The sequence below is a fragment of the Anser anser genome, assembly GCF_964211835.1.
Source record: "Anser anser genome assembly, chromosome: 5".
Classification (NCBI taxonomy): domain Eukaryota; kingdom Metazoa; phylum Chordata; class Aves; order Anseriformes; family Anatidae; genus Anser; species Anser anser.
In genome coordinates, this window is record NC_139725.1 from 31,281,681 (window position 1) to 31,302,861 (window position 21,181).

General features: G+C 41.7%; 1 protein-coding gene across 22 annotated transcripts in view; it reads left to right on the plus strand.

Moving 5' to 3' along the window:
• Positions 1-21,181, plus strand: part of RGS6 (regulator of G protein signaling 6) — a 278,204-nt gene that overhangs the window by 196,934 nt on the left and 60,089 nt on the right. For 11 of the 22 annotated variants that reach the window (XM_083839323.1, XM_083839328.1, XM_083839337.1 and 8 more), the window contains 8 exons: positions 6,594-6,644; positions 8,050-8,156; positions 10,218-10,269; positions 12,906-12,970; positions 15,935-16,011; positions 18,921-19,002; positions 19,537-19,611; positions 20,740-20,838. In XM_083839323.1, coding sequence (XP_083695449.1) covers positions 6,594-6,644; positions 8,050-8,156; positions 10,218-10,269; positions 12,906-12,970; positions 15,935-16,011; positions 18,921-19,002; positions 19,537-19,611; positions 20,740-20,838 — 608 coding nt within the window. The other 11 variants (XM_083839322.1, XM_083839327.1, XM_083839320.1 and 8 more) reach the window with 5 other exon arrangements.

Below are 21,181 nucleotides of genomic sequence, written 5' to 3' on the forward strand. Positions count from 1 at the left end.
CCCAAGGCAGATGAGGAGCATTGAACATGGATCAGTGTAATTGCTCCTGAGGTACAGCTGCTGCCTGGCCTCTGTGCAAGCAGTCAGAGCTGCTGAACACCGGGTGTGAGCGTTGGGCCCAGGCTGAAGTGATGCTGCACCATCGAAGCACAGGGTAAGAACAAGGCTGATGCCGACTGCCAACTGCTTTGTGTCGGTGCAGGTCAGCTGGAAGAAGACCTTTTGCTGGTTCTGCTTTTTTTCCAGTTGAGGACCCAGGTTAAGCCGTGCTGCCAGACCTCATCCACCGGGATTAACTGTGCATCCATTAAAGGGCTCGCTGACACAGCCCTGCTAACGTGGCCGCCATGTGATCGCTTCAAGGCCGCTGCTCTCGGCTGCTCAGCATGGGCTGAGCCTGCCTTTAGGTGGTGTTGATGGGAGAGTGCTGAAAGCAAGACGCCTGTCTTTGGGTGTGTCTCATGCTGCTTGCATTCAGGGTGCAAAGCTGAACCGCTTCTTGGAGGGCAGCGTCATAACGGGAGCAGTCCAGGGCTGGTACCTCTGAGATCTTATGGTCTGGTATATGCCTGTGCTACCCGGGCGGGTTAGCCCACACGGGTCTGCGTGGCAGCAGTGTGTGCGTTTTGCTAGCCAGACTCCCTCCAAATAGCAGTCCAGAAGAAGGAGGTATTAGCAGGGTGAGCCCTTGGCATTGCTTTCCCTTGGAAAGTTTTCCTCTGTCCCTTGCCCTACAACACAAGTGTGAACCCCTGGCAGTGCAGCTGAGGGCCTGGGTCATTGCTCCCTCTTGTGAAAGAATTTGTTAATAGACTTGCTGTTAATTTTGCTTCAGGGCCTGGTGGCAGGAACAGGAACAAGCAAGAGTCAGATGTCAGGGCCATTAATTTTAATAGGGTCTTGATAAATCTGCAATCAGATTCACAGAGTTTTGTTTACACAGGTATGGGCACTCACGCAAGAGAGGTACAGTGTGCTTCTGAAATTCAAAAGCAACATACAAACACCTATGATTAGTATTTCTCTGGGACTCATCTCTGAAATATTGACATTTGATATAAGTGGACAAACATGCAGAACAGCTCTCTGTAGATAACAGTAAAGGAGACAGAGAAGGGCTGAATAAGTGGTTGGAATGGCATATCAGCCCAAACCCTGTGATAAGTAACCCACACTTGTCAGGAAAATGTAGAGGACTTGCAGGTTTTGAACCCATTAAATTTACAAATCTTCCATTCTTCTTCTTGTTTTATCATCCTGGAGTGCCCATGCACAATTTAGTGCTACGTGCTGCTTGCCACCCTGCAGCAAGCAGCATCCTTGCTTCACACAAGTATTATATTTTCCAATTTTTTATTATGAGAAAAATGAATTGTGAATTCGGGCACTCAAAAGTTATGATGAATAAAAATAAAGACTCCTTAAAACCTTCAGCTGCTGTGGTCAAAAAGGGGTAATAGTTCTGCTGCTAATGGTTGTTAATAATTCACAAACAAATTTTAAAGTGAGCCTAATGTAAAGGGAAATTTCTATAGGTAGGAGCTCTAAGCTGTTGTAGCTTTGATGATGCTCCTTGCTGACACTGAGTGGTGCAATTACCACATTTTCTGAGTCAGCTGCTGAGTGTTGGGTTTTTTACTCTGTTATTGGTATTTATTTATGTGCGTATCATAGGCAAGTTCTGTAAAGTGTTTCCCCATTATTTGTAACACAATACTAGGGAGGGAGAGACCCAGATTTTTCTCCCCCCCCCCCTTTTTTTTTTTTTTTAATACAGTACAGTAAAAACTGGAGCTTTGCATTAAATCTTTGTTGTGAGCAGGATTCTGGGCTTCCAACCTAGATGAAATCACTGTGGAAGTCAGTGGGAGATTTGTGTGGGGAAAAATGGTAGCAGGGAGTGCTGAAGGCCTTGAGAAACTCAGTATAAAATCATTTTGGCTTTTAGCATGGGTGTCGTTTATTTATTTTCACAAACCCCAATTAATTAGCCTTTTGTTCCTAGACTTACCAAGGACCCAGTGCTGTTGTGGAGAGGAAAAAAAAAAAAAAAGAAGAAACCATTTTTTCCATTTATTGGTGTGATTGCTGTGGTTGGCAGAGTAGAAAGCAGCTGGAGTGGCTGCTCAGACACACGTGTAGGTATTCTTATAAATCTTTTTGACTGCTTGTGATTTTTTTTCAGGCTTACTTTTCTGATAGAAATATTTTAAGATTGGTCTGAGTTCAGGAGTAAATTGTTTGGAAAATTTGGTGCTAAAATGGGTTCATCTGTTTTCAAAAACGAAGTGACAGGAAGGAGAACACATTTTCACCCCTGCATCAAAATGCTGTCTGAACCTTGATTTTGTAGATGACTGATGAAAGAGGCCGGGCACGCAGCTTGTTTGCTCACATAGCGTGTCATGGAGTGAGTAGATAATGTCTAGGAAAGATCTGAACATTTCACTTTTTTTTCCACATTCCTTTTTAAAAATAATAGTAATAAAACTTTAAAATATGTCAAGAGAGCATCAGGGTTACACTAGCACTGGACAAAAAAAAAAAAAAAAAACTCGGGAAATAACCCTGAAATCTTATGTTTGCTACTGTACATGTATATATGAGACAAATTCGTCTGTAACAAGATCAGACTGTTTGTTTTATTTAAGACTCCACTTTGTTCATTGTTAATGTTTGTCAGTGTGCTGTGAGCCAATCCTGAGGCCCAAAGCACCCCAGTCCTCATGCCACATCTTGGTGACGTGCGACATGCCATCCATGGCAGGTCTCTGTGGAGCTCCTCTCCTCAGAACTTACCAGCTCTGCCACCTTAGGATACTCAGCAAAAAATGCAGTTGTCCTGTTCGGCCTCAAAAGAAATGCAAAGATACACGCTTGCTGAAGCTTTAGAAGCGCTCTGGCATTTTTTTATTTTTTTTAAACTTATATATACAACATGCGTGTGTGTGTGTGTACTTTGTTAGGGACGTGCCCAACCTGTTGGATGACAAGCAGGCCCTGTTGGTCCTGGCCCCTTTGCCCAGAGACTCTCTCCTCTCCAGGCAGCAGATCTTTAGAAAGCGCTGGAGGTGTTCTGCTGTTTCACACAGTGAGTAGAGGAGGGATGGCTCTATGTTTTCTAAGTAAACCCTGGATTTTCTGGAAGAGCTGGAACAACTTAGGTTGAGTACAGAAGGTGGTGGGGACTCACCTCATTAACTGCATCTTGCCAATGGCCTCACACCATGTGAACTTTTTTCTAATTTGTCTTTCTTTGGCTGGCCAGTCGTTTGTCATGTTGACAGGCAATGGCCTTCTGAGAACACTGGTTACTCTTATGGGATCACTGAGGCTGAACAGAAAATGGAGAAAATAGCAAGCAATATAAAACTGCTACTCTGTCTCTCAACCAGGTAGGTGGAAAAAAATGGTCATTGTGAATCTGTTTGAGCATGAGGATATAACTATTGTGTTGGCATTAAGCAGCCTCATCTACCTCAGCTTTAAAGAAAACCCTAAAGCAACGAGATAAATTTCATAATAGGTGAGGAGGAAATAGATGTTCTCAGGCTGTTGTCTATCCTTGAACTGAGCAAACTGACTCAGAGAAAACAAAGGTATATAGAGAGGAGTATAGAGGACGTGCGAGCCATTCCTCTACCTAGATCCAGCAACACTTGTATTATGAAAACATACCCAACTATTTTTTTCTAGATCTCAAATGCCCTGTTAGGGTTTAGTGGAAATGTGTCAGGATCAAGGGTTACCCTTGGGTGTCCTCTGAAAGTGCTTGTGAAATGTGGAATCTGAAAATCAGCCAGAGAAGATCTTTCAGGGAAGGTGAATTAAAAGGGGACTGTCAGTTGGGCCTAATCTATGGAAGAGATTAAGAAGAAATTTTCTGGAAAACTTACAGATAAGGAGTCTGTGTCTTGATCTGATAGAGGAGGGTCTTGTAAAGGATTCACTCACATCTTCACGGTGTCTTAAAAGGCTAGCTCTGAATTTTCTAATATGAGAAAGGGCATAAACAGAGTTTGTAGATGGGCAAAACCAGATTGTGGTGATAGGAACAGCCACAAGCAGAAGCAAAGCCAATGTAAGGGTAACCCTAAAAGTTGAAAGTATTGTGGGAGATGTCAGCAAAGAGTTTTCATTATGATTGAATATTAATTAGTGACATGGCTATTAATGATGACAGTAATTAACAGAGGAAGGAAAGACTTGTCATTGTCCCGAGGGGGAGTAATCAGTCTTGGCAGGTGATAAATAATGGTTCAGCAAACTCAGCAGAAAGATAATCTGTCTGCCTCAGGACAACAGGAGAACAGCTATAAAATCTTCCAGGCTTTTGGCAACATTCAGGAATGACTTCATATTTTTAACAGAGAGGAATTAAAATCCGTGATCTCGAGTGTTGCCTATATGCTGGAGTGACTGATGGCAGTAGTTCTGGCTGAGCTGATGTTTTCAGTTTGCCACTTTAAACCTTTCTTTTTTAAATCTTAACAAGATGGGGAAGAAAGGCTGGCAAATCTGCTTTCAGCATTGTGTTTTAGTTTGATGAAAATTCCTCAAAAGAAAAGCAGAGCTGGAGTCATGATCATACTATGGAGAGTTAATTCTGCATTAAGTATTCCTGTATATTTTGAAAGGAATTGGTTAGAAGGCACTTTGCCTCCCTTGCTCTTAAGCAAGACAATGAACTTCTCTAGGAGATTTTCAGATTTGAGCTGTCACGTCACTTGGGAATAAAATGACTAAGAGAGTACTGCAAGCCTGTGATCTGAGACCAAAATCAGAACAAATTGTGGACTTCTTACTCTGGGAGATGAACAGAAAAATCAAGAAAGATTCTGGTTTACCTTGAACCAAGACAGCAACCTGTGAGTTTTTATTTGGTTCCTGACAACACAGAAGTGCTTCAATTTGAGTCTTCTTGAAATGTTTTTGTAAGCCCGTGTTTGTTATATCTTTAGGCCATTTTTGTTTTATAAAAGGCAAAAGGGAAAATCTTTGTTTGTTAATAACATTTTCTATTTTATAAACATGTCCAACACAACAGTTACTGACTCTGAATATTTTCCCCATATATTTTTCAGCTACCACTGTACACTGGATGAGTTTTCATTTAGCAGGTAGTTTTGGCCCTCTCAGAACTCTTTTCCTGAGTAAATCTATTACTCAGTAAAAGTTTTACTCGACTCTTGAGTCTTTGATGCTTAGCCTGTGTAACAGCATGTCTATGTGATATTTCAGAGGCAGACACTGTGACCTGGATGGGCTGGGCTCAGCCCTAGACAGCACATCTGGGCCAGGGGTGGTTCATCTCTGGCTGGCTCAGCCCCTGCCCAACATGCTCTTGTCTGCCAGCAAAATACCAAGAAAACATCCCATGTATTGAATTCATAGAACATTCTCCATGGACAAGTCAGGGCTGACTAAAAATCTGGTTTATTGCACCAGACATTAAAGCACGATGTTTATGGGTGAGAGCCAACACATTCTGTTATTCAATTGTGTAATGTTACTTTAGTGAAAGGATCGCTGATTTCTTGGCTATCTATTGTTTATGCAGGGTGTGAGAAAATGAGCTAAAGCAGTGGTCAGCTAGGACTCCTGAGGTTTGTGAGGCTGTAAATTAGTTCAAATGGGCTCTCTTGTTGGGGTTCTGCTGTGTGACTGGTTGCGGGTCATCCGAGTTCCTGAGTGCCAGAAGAAGACATCACCAAGAGAGATTTACCACCAGCCCAGCCACGACACAGTGCTCCTAGGTGGCTCCCACCTGTGGAAAGCAGCTCTAAGATCAGTCCGACATTTGTATGTGCTCTGTGTCCACATGACCATATAAATATTTTTTATCCATGCTCAGTGTGCTAAGCACTGACTGTTCATATAACCACTGTTTATAAGATTGTAACAAGTTTTGTTACTAGCTGATGACCCCTGAAAACTCAAAATAAATAAATAAATAAATTGGGAAAAAAAAATTACCTGATAGAACTTAAAGACCCTTTCCTCTGCTCCTGGCCACCATACTGTTGGTGGGATCACTAGCAAGTGCCAACTCAGCAGTGGCTTGGTTTCAGGCACGCTTAGTCCCACTTTCTTCTACAAGATGTTGCTTGTCTTTGACAAGTGCTAGACTTTTCACTGTGTGTTTTTTTTTTTTTCAACTGATAATTCAGTTCTACGCTTACAGATGATTGCCCCTGACGTTAAAGGTGCAAGGTGCCAGTAACTGCGCCTTTGTCCCCTTGCTAGGTAGTGCTCTCAGAAACAGTTCCCTGTATGCTGAGGTGACAGAGAAGCTACTGGGAGAGAAGAGGTTACATGGAACCATTAAAGTAATATTTGACTTAAGGTATAGCAAGTCTGCTATTGCACAGGGGAGTACTTGGGCTTAGTACCTATCAATAAATATATAATTACAGTGTGGCACTGGAAGGACATTTTGAAATCTCAGTAGAGCTAAAAAGGAAAATGGAAAAAATTCATGTCAGTTCTTTTGTATCTCATCTCAATGTTATCTCTCTCTTGGGCTCAGAAACCTTTTGGTCTTGGTGTTCAGTGCTTTCTTTTCATTTTTCCTTTTTGTTTTGTTTTTGCAGGTGCTGATATTGTACAGTGGCTTATGAAGAACCTCAGCATTGAGGATCCAGGTAAGGTGACTATAGCTGGGGACAAACGGACCCTTAATCTGTATTGTGTGTGTGCCGTAAGACAGTAGGTACTATTTTGCTGCAGAGTGTATATACTAGACCAACAAGATGGATTTAAGCATTTGAAGAAAAGGAGGAGGAAAACAGATAAGAATCAACAATTTAATTAAGTCTAATACCTTGCGCTACAACACAGAGAAAGCACTTCATAGGAGTCCTAGCCTGTCTGTGAAACTGCTGCTAGCTAAGAAAGTCTGATCTATTCTAAGGCTGTTCCCAGACCTAGAAAGGAAGTTGGTAGATGTGTGTGGTTAACCAGGTAAACACTGACAGGATTCCGTGGTGTGAAGAAAGGTAGCCATGACTGACGGGGCATGCTGGTCAAGGATGACATGGGCACTAGCACGGGATCAGATGGTGGCTGCTGATTTATTGTGTCAGATAGATAAATGGATAATGAGCCATAAACTGTGATCAGTGCATGGGTGTAGTCCAAATAGTTCACACGTCAGAGAAAACAAAATCACTTTGGCACAGCTGAGAACTATTGGAAAAAGGAAGAAATGATTTCTGCAGGTCCAGAAGTTTCTTTTTCTTTCCTGGAAAGACTAAAAATCAACAACTTATCTTGCAGTCTGTTTCTGTTGTCACCATGTAAAACCTGAAATGGAGGCAGTGTTGTCTCACATGGAGCAACCCTCTCCATACATCCCTTCTCGTGAGTCCAGTCAAATCCCAAACCTGCACTTCAGCTGCCGACAATAGATTTATTATCCGCCTGGGCACACATGATCATCTGATGTGTATTTTGCAACTCTGAGAAAGTAGGTGCAGCTTTTGACAGTTGACATTAGTTGAAAATCTGTGCAGAGGTAGCTCTGCGGTGGTGAGGGTTGCCTTGGCAGTGCTAGCATATGCTAGCACCTCTTGCCTCAGCACCGTTTCTTCTAACAAATGGCAGTGCTGCAGCATTAAGATTTCTCTTTATGAACAAAGATGCTGAATAATGTTCTGGTGCTGCAGATGTTCCTCTAATTTGGTAGAAGCAAGTGGGGTTCACTGATGGAGCAGGCTTCTTGTCAGCTGTCACCTGTGGTGGATAATCTGCTTTGAAGTGAAATTCAGATTCTAGAGCTGAATTGGTGCGTGACATTTTGTAAACACAAAAACAGCAGGTTAAACGTTTGAGTAATGTTTCATCTGTATTGTAAGGCTGCTTTCTGCTCTCCTGCTTTGCGTGATTCCACTGGAAGGTGTGAGGATGCAGCATGGGTACAACGTGGCTTGTGAGCATGAGGTCATATGCAAGTCATCACCACACCCGCTGCTGAAAGCAGAGGATTTCACATTGTACATCTTCCTGAGGTATACCTGCTCTTTTCTCTCTTTTCCTTCTCATCCGCAGGGGAAGCAATACACTTGGGAAGTCTTATTGCTGCACAGGGTTACGTCTTTCCAATCTCAGACCACGTCCTTACCCTGAAAGATGATGGGACGTTCTATCGTTTTCAGGTTGGTGAGCCCTCAGCCTTCCTTGTGGCCCTTTCTGCTGTCTGCTGGCTACTGCAGAATTGAGTAGCCACCCTTCTGGCCAAAGTGGGCAAGGGCAAACTTTAGAGTTGGACATTTGAGCTCTAGTACAGCAGAAAATTCAGGTTTTTATCCTCTCCTGGTTACAGATTGAGGTGGGAGGGGGCAAACTTCAGGCTTTAGCTCTTTTACAGAGGACGTGTGACCTTGTCAGTCACCTTAGCTGAGACACCTCTATCCCCTAGTGTCTGTGCCCCCAGATTGGATGCCTCCAGTTTTTAAAGCATCCTGTGCTTGAGTTCAATGCCCTTTCCAAAATCTGCTGCTGTCAAGTTCCTCGATAACTGAACGCTTGTGCTGCAACAACTTATTTTAGACAAATTGGTTAACTTTAAAAGAAGCTGTAAGTTCAAACCTGCTGTCTAATCTTGCAGGTTGAATGTGTGTTTTTCTGTTGCATGATCTCTGTCAGCTTCCTTATCTTTCCTGTGACATTTCTTCTATTCACTCTACCATTCTTCCTTTTTGTTTCTTTTTTGTTGTTGTTTTTGTTTGTTTGTTGTTTTTTAGCTTTTATTTGAAAATCCTGTTCTCATCTTTTCATCTGCTGCTCAGGCTCTCAGACCTACTACTAACGTGGTTTTGTTATCATATAAGACCAACAGCATGGGGAAAAACAAACAAAAAAAACCCACAGGAAATCACAGACCTCCCCTTATCTCTCCGCACCTTCTGGTTACCTGGTGTCACTCAGGCTAAGATTTTTCATGACAGCCCCTTGCTTTTCACAAAGTCCTACTCCTCCTATCATGCAAGACTTGGCAGAAGCAGGGGCACTGCTGATTGCCTATTTAGTTGTATTTTTGTCCATTTTAAGAGAGATGCCATAGGAAGTTAAATTATCAAGCTGTCCAATGCAGCTCTCAAAAGCCAGATTTCAAAAGCAGAGTATCATTTAATTTCTTTTTCTTATTTTAAGCCCCTGTAAACAACATCATCAAGTAGTCTCGACTGCTTATTGACTTTTCTTTTTTCTTCCCTTATCTTTTCCTGCAATTTTGCTTACTGCTTGCCTGTTGTCGTTTCCCGCAACAGTTCTCCTCAGCAGCTTTCTGCAGAAATAACCTGATAAAATCATTTTTCTTTTCCATCATTCCACTGTTGCTGCTTTCTACATCAACATCAGTCCATCCTTTAACAGTCATCATGTTGTGAAGTTCAGGGAATATATATCAGTGAGGAACATTGAACCGTGTATTGCTGCTGGATCCCTCTGTTTTCTCACTGTGCCTTGGTGCAAGGAATTGTCATTATATACATGTAATGTCCTGTGCTCTTTTGTGGAATGGCATCAGTAATGCAAAACACTGTTCTGTAATTTGTGTGGTCACATTATTTTTCATTTGTGTCAAAATTGAAATACAGCTACATGTAGTAATATCTTGTAATTAATTGTAGCAACTGCAATATGGAGACCTGGACAGAAAACAAAACCAGTAAGCTCAGCAGGATTTCTGCTTTCAAAACAACTGTAATCAGAAAAGTTTTGAGTTCTGCCATCTGATTTATTTTAAAAGTGAATTGTTTTGTTGGCTGCCAACCACACTGGTAGCTGCTCCAAAAAAAGCAACTGGTGTGTGGCATGTATAAAAGGCCACAACGTTGGTTTTTTTCTCATGGTCCTAACAAAAAGAAAAGAAAAAGGTTCAGGGTGACTGTGAATTTCTGGGGAAAGAGGAGGTTCTGGGGATAAGAGGGTAAGAGGTCCATATTCAGATGAGATGGCAAGACTGTCTAAAATGTCATCAGGGTGGACATCCTCCATCAGTGTTACAGTGCCTCTACCTTCAGTGAGGAATGTTAGTGATGATACCTTTCTGGAAAAGCATCCTCACTTTTACGCAGACCTGTAGCAGTGTTTCCCCTGAGAGCAGAGACTGGGCCATAGACTTTGTGATTCTTCGGTTTGTACTCAAAATGTTTTTCTGCATCTGATTTGTTTTTCATCTCTTAAATTATGAAAATGCATATGTTGTTTCTTAGGCACCGTACTTTTGGCCTTCAAACTGCTGGGAACCAGAAAACACAGATTATGGTGAGGCTATAATTATTTCATTGCAGAAAGTTGGTACACAAAGTTTGAGACTGGGGAAAAAAAATTGTCCTTTAGCCTATGAGTTCAGTGGGGCCGGGATATTACGTACTGTTGCCTTCATTCTCCCATAGCTCTGTTCGTTTCAGCAAGATTTATGGCAAGCAGAATATTGCTCCTCGGGAATCTTAAATAATATCAGTATTGCTTTTGTGGGTGAACATACTTTGATCTGTAGCTGAATTTGATATGTTGATCAATAAAAAGTTACCTCATTTGGGCACTCATCTGGCTGATCAATAAGCCAGTATATAACTGATGACAACCCATAGTTAAGCTTCCGTGATATATGACATCAGACTTATTCCTCCTATTTTTTTTAAGATTACCAGCTGATAGCTGGTAAAAAGAGAAGACTGAGCATGGTTTATGAGCTAATAAACTGCAGCATGGGGTATTAAACATGTGAATGCCTGCAGACAGTGATAATACATAAAGAAAATATGTCAGTATTGTTATCTTTAGCTGTCTCCGTGCAATATTGCTGTCTCTTCCAGAACTACACTTCTTTCACAGCTAAATGATAAAATCAATTGGTGCATCCTGGTGTGGCATTGGAAGAGGAAGTGAATCCATGTGCGTGCTCATAAAGCAGGAGCTTCTGGAAATGCCTCTTCTGAAATATCTCATAATCTAAGATCAGTTTATAACTCCTCCCTGAATAATCATTTTTTTCTTTCCCAGGCAATAATTACTCATCATTATGGATTCTGGAAATCATTTGCTGGGGTGGGGAAGTAGCTTGCAATGGTGTCTGTCATATGATAGTTCATTTGCAGTCTTCATCTGCAGGGAAGCTAATACAGACTTATGTGTTTATCCCAGTGAGGCGACTGCTTAGGAGAAAACGTGTTGCCGTTCATTATGTGCAAAATAATTTCCAGAATTTACAAGCAGTCACCATATATGTGTCTGAACTGTACTAAATACGTTTTCTGTAAATATCAGAATAACAATCTTAAGAGGGAAGTTCTGTTTTTTTCCCGTAGTGTCTGATAAGAAACTGGGTTTCACAGTCTGGTTATTGTGCTGCAAAGGCATTGAATGGAACAATACTCCTCAAAATCAAGCCCTGTATGAGCTGATCCACAGCTGGACAAGCTGCAACTGCTGTCTGAGCCGTGTAGTGACAGATTTTCATCTATCCCACAAATCTCTCACATATGCTTATAATCAGCCTTTGCATATCAGGGGTCTGTGCAGATGGAGTCTTCCCAGGAAATAATCCCAAACTAGCAGTAGGCCCAAATAAAACTGAAATCCCAGCAGCTCTTCCTACTTTTTTATTTGCATGGATCTGCTTACGGGACAAGAATGAACTTGCTAATGGCAGGTCACTGCCTTGCATGAAGAAGTACTGCGAGTTAACTGGCTCTCAATTTATTTGGTGGTGTAAATGGCTTACAAGTGAAGTTGTTCTTGAGAAGTATGAAAATAAATATACGTGACCTGATCCCTTCTGGTTACCATGCATAATGTAGGCTTATTATATGAATGTTAAAATTATAGGAATAGCATAGAGCAGAATTACACCAAAGCACCATTTTTCTCATATTTTAAATAGAGGAGGTGCTATCCAATGAAAAACATACATGGAAGTGTCAGAAAATTGCTTTTATCAGCAAATCAAAACTCCATGGTTTTCAAAGCTGAAATTTTCTGAAAAAGATTTATTGTTGTTTTCTGTAGAGGATGCTTTGCATTCTGCCCCAGTCCAGTTTGGTACACCTCACAATTTGGTACACTGTATGATTTGTACCTGCCCCAGCAATATGAGAGAGAGGGGCAAAACACAAGGAAGCTGTACAGTTCACATCCAGATCCATCCCGTAATGAGAGCACTGAACCTCTATTATACAGTTCAGATCTGACCGTGTACTCACAGTGTGCTAGGGACCTTGTTTCAGCCCATAACAGAATGGAGCTGAGCTGGCCATCCAGCTGAAGCTGTCCAGGAGGCAGCCTGGGACTGGTTCGGTATCGTGCACCGGGCTCCTCTTGACCCTCGGGATCCCAAACCACATCGGTTTTGGCAGTGTCTGCTTATGGTGAAAAGGGAGAAGGCTTGTCTTAACAGTTTGAAATTTATATGATATGTGGATGGAGCAGATGCAAGAATGTCACATGGTACCTTTAAGATCTAGCCCATATTTCTTTTTTCATTTCAATATCCTGATTTTTTTTTGTTATTATTATTTATTTATTTTTAGGGGAAAAGAAACGCAGAGGTATGCAAGGCTGCTCACTTTGGCAGGCATATTTCTAAAGTGCTGAAAGGAGCAGCTTGCTAATGCTAAATCTTTTACCAGCCCCAGAAGTAATTGTGCCTTTCTCAGATGTCTCATTAGGTCCTGGCATCTACTCTCAGCACTTTTAAATGAGATATCCCAGATGTTTAAGGCCTCTGAGATAGCTAGCATATAATGTCAGCTGCGTATTTAGCCCTCTCACTCCTTGGTTCGTGTTGCCTTCTGATGAGAAGGAACAATAATGGACCAATGTTATTATTATTTTATTTTTTTAAGAACTTGTACTTATAATCTGTCTGTAATTGTTTTCCGTTCTGTTTCTCCCTTTAGCCATCTATCTTTGCAAACGGACCATGCAGAACAAAGCCAGGCTGGAGCTGGCAGATTATGAAGCCGTAGGTACACTGCTGCTAGACTTTGAAGTGTGGGGGTACAGGGGGAGGGCTTTGTTTGCCAACTGAACGGTGCAATTTTATGCTTTGGGGTCAGCCTTTCCTGTGTCTATTTTTTTTTTTTTTTTTTTTGAGTTGTCAGAATTGTGTGAAGGTTGATCTGGAGACAACATCAGGCGTGTGAATGGGGAATGTCACTGGCTTTGCAGCATCTCCAGTTAAAGCATCTGCTATTGTAGCCAGCCCTCCAAGACTGCAGCAAATAACACAAAAGCTCACATAGGTCTTTTGTTTCCAGTTAACAGGTCCTGTTTTATATAGCAGATACCAACACACGAAATGGTGGATTTTCGGGTGCATTACTAAGTAATTAAGCTGCTAATGACCCATAGCATACATCTACAGACCTTAAAGGGAAAGTCTTCAGATAGTAAGCTTGGACTGTGTTTTCAGTACACTATGTAAGAATAACGAACCAGGCTTATTCAGGGAATGTTTTCTGTTATGAAGTTATTATCCAAAAAAATATCCCCAAATTCAGCTTCAGATAGTGCAGGGTTTGGGTCTATAGGAATAGGAAAATGGAGGCAGCAGGGGTAGGGTTGGAATGGGTTTCTTTGCATTCTGGCAGTGTAGCGCTGACCAGCTGAACTTTCTTTCTATCATACAACCTTTTTCTTGCTTTCTATTTCAACAGTGTAACAGGTGAATTTCCAGTGTGGGGTTTTTCAGTGGAGAGTTTGTGTACAAAACTGGTTCTAGTGGACTCGTGTGTTCAGGTTTATTATGATGAACACATTTGTATTGCATATGTTGCAAGTTTTTTTTTCCTAGAATAAACTTTTTATTTCTTTCATGCCTTCTACAATTTTGGGTCTTCTGTACATACAGATATGCATATATACCATTTGGTCCTTCCAGTGAAGAGCATGCAAAAATTGGCACTTGTCTAATGTATCCAGACTTCCCATGAGTTCTTATCTCAAAGTACAGACATAAAGGAAGGAATATAATAGTCCATATGCATTTATACCTCATTTTGCTGAATTTTTCCTTCTGCATATTGTTGATTTCATTATTAAAACCATTAAAATTGCTCACAGCCAACCAATTAACTTGTAAGTACTCTAAAGATCTATCATAAAGCAAAAAAAGGCTGTTCAGCAACACACACTCCCACACACATGCAGTGAGGCTATGACTAAGTACTTTTGCACATCATTGTCTTCTGAGAGTAGCAATGCACCAGTGATGGCAAATAATTAGATCTTGGCAGTCTCTCATTTTTCTTGTGAATATTGCATTGCACGATTAGAGATCACTTCTGCATTCAAAGTTTGCTCTCTTAATTAAAGACGATCAGATAAGTACAGCACCAACTCTTCCTAGTCATTATGGGAGCTGAAGCAGACCCAGCAATGGAGATGTAAGCTGAACACAAGTGAGAGAAACAGGCATACGGGAATGGGAAGGAATTCCGTATGTTTAATGTGATTTTTTTTTTTGGTGATTTAGCATAGGATGCTTCTCTGCAGACATCAGCACTGACCTGGCATTTCCAAAAAGAATCACTAAAAAGCATCTCGGGACAGCATCTCGGTTGAGGTTCTGCTTGAACCACTCATAGGCACCTACCCCCAGTTTATAGTGCTAAAGCAGGGTTCTTCATTATATGATTAAGCTTGCATGATTGCATTTAGCTTAGTTTATAATTGGCCAAACATAAGCATGATTCAAATAATGCTTCACTTGGTGATGTTTCATTGGCTTCAGCATGTTTACTCCAGAGGGCACATGTGAACATGATTTAAAGTATTAAAAAAATCAAACCCACAAAAATTGTTTTTGCAGATATTACAAGTAGTTCACAGTAAAGGAAATCATCGCAGCTCAGCGCAGCTGTAAAACATCTGCTTAACTGTTTTCCTCCATGTATAAGACTGAAACTCTTGAGCGGACTTGATGGTAACTGAGTCAAGCTATGTGTTATATGACAGTTCAAAGTGAAATTTGGGAGAGTTCTCCTAGCACTGAAATGCTTGTGCTTAAGCATTTTCTTGAACTAAAGAGAATAGACGTAGCAAGAACAGCAGCAGAACTAATAGCGTTCATTTTCAAGGAAAATTTGGAACAGTTGAACCAGCTGTAATGGTTAAGAGAGTTGGGTTAATGGTCTCATAGGCCTCTTTCTCCAAGCAGTTGTGGATATGTGACTTTGGGGTGCCATTCGTGCCTGAAGTTCTGGCCATGTCCCGAGTTTGACCTTGAGCTGTGAGAATGTCACATCCATCTCCAAATGTGCAGGTCATGATGCTCTCCGTAATGGATCAAGACCAGAGCTCTTACTTCAGACGCAGAGAAAGGCTGCATCTGGATCTGGTCCCTACAGTTAGCTATTTTCATTGTGGAGACAAACAAGCTATTTCCTTTTGTGAATCATCCTGGCAATTCCCGGACTTGAGTGCTGTGCAGCTGCGCAGCGCTCTCAGCAGTGACCAGGGCTGAGCAGAGCGAGGGATGCTCGGGCTTTGCACCTTAGCAAAAGCCTGAAGAGAAGAGAGCAGAGGGGGGAGGAAGGGAAAGTGGGAAGAGAAGTAAATGTGCAGGTGGCAGCCATCTGCTCTCAGAAATGAAAGTTGTCAGCTTTGCAAATCTTCTCAGTACTATCTTTTGGGAACAGGTCCATCATTATTTTACTAATAGAGCTCAGGCTGTCTTCATCACACTCTATTACTTCTCCTGACAGGGTTCTCTTGGCTGCAGACTGAAAATATGTGTCAAAACCTTGCTTTACCTATGGGATAATTCACCTGAAACCAGTGCTGACTTCCATGTCTTGAATTTTCCAGCTTAAAAAAAAAAAAAAATAAAAGAACAAAATAAACTCCCAACATGCTAACTATGCTCTCAAGCAATTGCTATAATTACCAGAATTAATTGTTCTCTACTATTTTCATCTTTTGTCAGGAAAACTTAGCAAGACTTCAGAGAGCATTTGCAAGGAAGTGGGAATTCATCTTCATGCAAGCTGAGGCCCAAGTGAAGTGAGTAGTCCTGGAGCAGAACTGCACCAGTATCTGGGGCTGGGTAGCGAGGGGGACTCTGTGAGGATATAACTTCTCTGCCACTGTCTTTACTGCAACTAAGCAGTGTGTAGAAATGTTGGTCAGGAGTTCCTGAGCCTGAGTTGTCTATGTGAGGTTGAGCGATTCACTTGCACATTCTGCTTCTACTTTGGTATAGTATTTCTGTTTCGAATAAATGGAAAGGACAAAACCCTGTCGTCTGTCTGTGTAACTCTGTGCTTAAACATTTTAGAGTTTATAAACCCTATTACTTAAAAGTACTTTTATAAAGGTGGTATTTACAGCAGACTGTACTTGGTTTTCTCATTTATACCATTCCCCAGGCAGCTCAGTTGTACGTCTGTTCTCTGCTCTGCAGCTTGTGCTCCTAGCTGTGTGGAGATTTGGGTGCCGCTTACGTGAAGCTTACTCAAATGTAATACTTTTCTTCCCACCTTCCACATATAATTGAAACCCACATTTTTTCACATCTTTCTGAAAACAGTTCAATGTTTTTAGCGTGTTTTAATTAGTGCTGCAAAATGGGTATGGTCCAGGGTTTCTAGACTAGTGTACTTAAAAGCCCCTGCGTCCATTTTGTACGTATAATTGTCACCAGTAAAATCGAAAGGTTGATGAAGAAGAGGACATCAGAACACCAGTACTGACAGTCTGTATCACTAGAAAGAACTTGCATTTTCAGCATCAGATGCTAAAAAGTTAAGGAATATTATTTCTTGAGGGTGTGGCTGAGGGATCGGTCTCTATCTTTGATTAACTCGTTGGAATTTTGATTAATTCTTTCCTTAATCATCTTGTAATTACACACTATTTAAGCACATGATAATTATCCTCAAAATAACAAGGTAATTAAGGGATTTTTTTTTCTGAACAGAATACCAGCATTCTGTTTAGAAGAGAAAATTAGAAGTTACAATAGTAATTGTACTTTCAGTTACGTAAAGGTTTGTTGTCAAGAGGAAAAAAAATCTAAGTCAAAACAATTCTGTACTCTGTCTACAGCATAAATGATCACCTAAGAAAGAAATTTAAATTCTGATTTTTTTTATGTGGTCACCGTTACTTATTCATTTTTTCATGAAGAAAAGTTGGGTTGGAATTCACGGTGTAATGCATGGCAGCAAATTAATTAAAAGAGAAAACAAAAACACCTGGAAACCTTTCTCTGGTTATCAAGCTCTGCTCTCGCTCCCACATCTTTGTTTGCACACAGGATTTCCACTCATATACCAACCTTCAGGTTGTACACACTAAATGAGGGACAGCACAAAGTGAGGAGAACATCAATGACAACACAGTATTTTCAAAGCAAAACACCTTCTGAGGGAAACTTGTTGTAGTGCTCAAAAACTGCAGCCACAGAGCATCTAGGTATGTTGCGTCTTTACCATAATTTGAAATGTGGAACACTGAGTTATCAGTAAGTTTGGGGACAGGAGCCAAGAACCTGCGTCTAGCACAAAGCACCCATGTAGACAATTCTTGAAGCCTCTGAAGAGTCTCTCTGGTTCATGTGTGCTCTGCAGTGTGATGCTGGCAGAAGGCTTCATCTTCCTCTTTGGTTAGGCACGAAGGCTGCTCAGAAGAAGTGGTTTTGGGTTGGGTGCCTGTGCTTGCTACTCAGCTCAGTACAGTGACTGCTGTCTGGTGGCTGTTCTGTCTTTTGTGTGGGGACAGAGCTCATGCAGAGCTGCTTTCTCATCTCATCTTTTTCAGAGAGGGACACACAGCTGTGGAGGACTCAAGGTTTTAGTGGGGAGGGAAGGGGTGCTCAGAAACTTCAGTTTCTGTCCCCCATTTCCTATCCGATACGTTTCTAGCACAGACTCAGCTGTGCTCCTCCACAAGAAAAACAGGAGAGGGGAGAACCTGATGGTCAGAAATTCTAGATTGCGTGGGTTTTTTTGCCCTCGCTGCTTTCATTATGCCCGGTGGCAGCGGTGCAGGAAGGCGGCACAGGAACACTGTCAGCTTCTCAAGTCTGCTCTGGAGGCGAGGGCAGTTCCTCCTCCCGTGTCTCATCTAGTCTCTCTGCAGGCGGGTTTTGCAAGCTGGTGGTGATTTTGCTGTGCTCACGTGTAGAGCAGAGCACCAGATGTGAATTGCTAGATGCCGCTGAGAGGTAGGGGAGCAGCTGCTTTGAACAACCTCCAGTGGCCTTTGATGTGTGCGCTTTGAGTGAGCTGATGTACTGGCTGCATCAGGGCTGAAATTACCGAGTTACGCCCGTGCCAACGCAATCACGTGTCTTCAGATGAGTGCTGGCTTGCACGGCGCCATGCGGCAAGTTCGGCTCCTGTCCCTTGGTGCTGGCACCCTGTCCTCTGCCAGCACCAGGACAGGCAGAGCCAGTCTGTTGGAATCCCCAAGGAGGGTGGCCACAAGCGCTGCCTGTGCTGTCGCTGCTGGTGATGCCTCAGATAGCTGCCCCCTAGGAGTCTGTGGTCATAGCAGTGGTGCCACTGGGTGCAACAGAGCCTACCAAGGCGGGCCTACACCTGGAGTAAAGAGGTGCCGAGAGGTGCAGACCAGGTGGTGTTGGCAGAGCCAAAGCCAAATGTGAACTTCCAGGTCTGGGGATAGAGTGTCAGGAAAGGGCATTTTCCTCACAATATGGAGAAAAAAAACAGATGTTAAGCTAAATTTTCCATCTTAATAGGAAATTTTTTCTTGATACATATTGGAGTAAGCATCAGTAACATATTTCGTTCATGACACATGTTCTTGCAAGACAGCGTGTGACATTTCTATACCAAAAAATGTGGTTTTCTAAACATTTCTTGTGAGTTAAAAACCCCAGCTAGGAAATATAACAAGGAAGAAAACAGTCGTTGTGTGGTGACTCATGTTTATGCTTTTGTTTTCAGAATCGACAGGAAAAAGGATAAAACAGAAAGGAAAATTTTGGACAGCCAGGAGAGAGCATTCTGGGATGTGCACAGGCCTGTGGTAAAGCTCTTTTTAAATGATGAGGCTTTCCAGGTTTTGACAGGAAAGTTTTAATACTAGTAAACACTGTGCCATGAATTGCACAAAGATATTGCCTTTAAAGTCACCACATGGGTTTTCCTCACAATTCAAAACAAGTTGCTACAAGATTATTACAGACATTTTAGGTTTGTGCATGCATGGAATTATTGACTTAGAAATATACGATAAATGTGAAGTTTTGAAGATGTTTTTTGTACATGTGAAAGAAAAGCAGCTTACCCGGTTTGGCACAGGCTTCCTAGAAAAAGCTCTACTCTTAGCTGAGGTATTTCCTCTTAGTGCCAAAGTTATGAGCAAATGGATTTGATGCTGAGATGCCAACTTTGGGTATATGCACTCTCTTGTTTAGCAAGCATAATTTATGGGATGCAAACTTAAGGAAAGGCTTCCAGACAAGATCTAACTGTATATTTTAGAAAGGTAAGGTAGCATGTACATTGTAAACACAAAAAAGTAATATGATAACCACTTTTTTTAACCGTCTCTTTTCAGCCAGGTTGTGTAAACACCACAGAAATGGACATTAGAAAGTGTCGTCGTATGAAAAACCCACAGAAGGTTAAAAAGGTCAGTTTGAGTTTCTGGTTTTCTTTATTTTTAATGTAAATCACACTTGACACCTATAGTATATCAGATTTCCATAATAGAAACGAAAAGTGGTTTGCAAGCATCAGTTCATTTTTGATCTAATTGGTGAATTTACTATTGCAATTTTACCAACAGAGAGGTACAGACCGAGTGACTGGCAAAGCTGAGAAGGGTATAAGAAGCTCTGTGCCCCAAATGTCTGCTGGCTTTGCACTCCCATAAAACTAAAGTCAATTGGCAAAAGTGCCTAGGTACCATTTTTCAGAAGTTATTTGGGCACAGGTTTTTCAGAGCTGTTTACCTGTCTTAATCATTTCAAAGGCTTGAACGTTAGCAGCTTGGGTGCCTTTGACTTCCAGCAGGTCTTAGCTCTTGTATGTATATATTGGTTCTGGAGGTGACACCAGATTCCTAACTTGCTTTGGTAGTTAAGTTGCAGAAGAGCTATTCACGTCTCTTTTGAACATTAAATAAAAAGCAGACATACTGAATGACAGGGTAGTTGGTATTACTTTCAGTGCAAGTCTCTGTCCAGAAAACAAATGGCTACAAGTCAGTCTGTAGGTTATCCAGATGTGTAGTAGTTTTGTGACAAGAAATTCAACCAAATGGAAGAAAGTGCCCTCTGATTGTGTTCTAGTGCTTTCTTTCTCCACTTGCTTCACCACGGTGATCATTCCCAGGTTTCATCCAGCAAATATTGGCAGCTGCAGCCCTCAGAGCTCCTAAAAATTATCATCTGCATCTTAATATTTAAGATAAATCTTTCTCTACTTACTGTGAAACAGACCTATAGGTTGCAGTAGCACAGATCAGCCACCTCACACATAATGGGAAGGTCTCAGGTGAGAGAGTTTTGCTGGAAAGCAGGCTGTGCAGGAAGCCCCAAGCATCCTGCTGGCATGCCTGCAGATGTCCCAAGTGCAGGCATCTGCAGCGCAGTCAGATCTGTCAGTTTTGCTCCAGGCTGAATGATTGTTGACCTGCATGAAAATAAACAGTAGGAAATTGTTGGCTTGTTATCTTACTGTTTTGCGTACTGCAATTCTCCTCATTGCATAACAGGGAAAAAGGCCATAATCTCTTCTGTTTACTGGTTCCCTGCAGTCAGTGTATGGGGTTACAGAGGAGTCTCAGCCCCAAAGCCCCGTACACATACCCTCCCAACCTGTACGCAAAACTACGAAAGAGGATTTCCGGAAACAGGTAAGAATATGGCTATGTGGCAACTCTCTTGAGACTGAGTGCATCTAGAAAAGTCAGACAACTGTTACCGGCGGGATGGAGCATTAATGTTATTGAGAAATCAGTAAAACTGATTGTTTTTTTTTTAACTGTGCTTGATCTTCATGTGCTTTATGTAAAGCAGTAAGTATTTAAAGATGCATATTAATTGTGCAGTGATGTGATGATACATGTTGTGGGCAGTACTGACCTTTGACTCTAGTGTTACTATGTCTGTGGGCGAGTAGACAGATTACTTTCCAGATCACCGAGGATGTCAGAAAAGTGGACATCGACAAAGGCTAGGGAAGAAAACAGCGTGCCC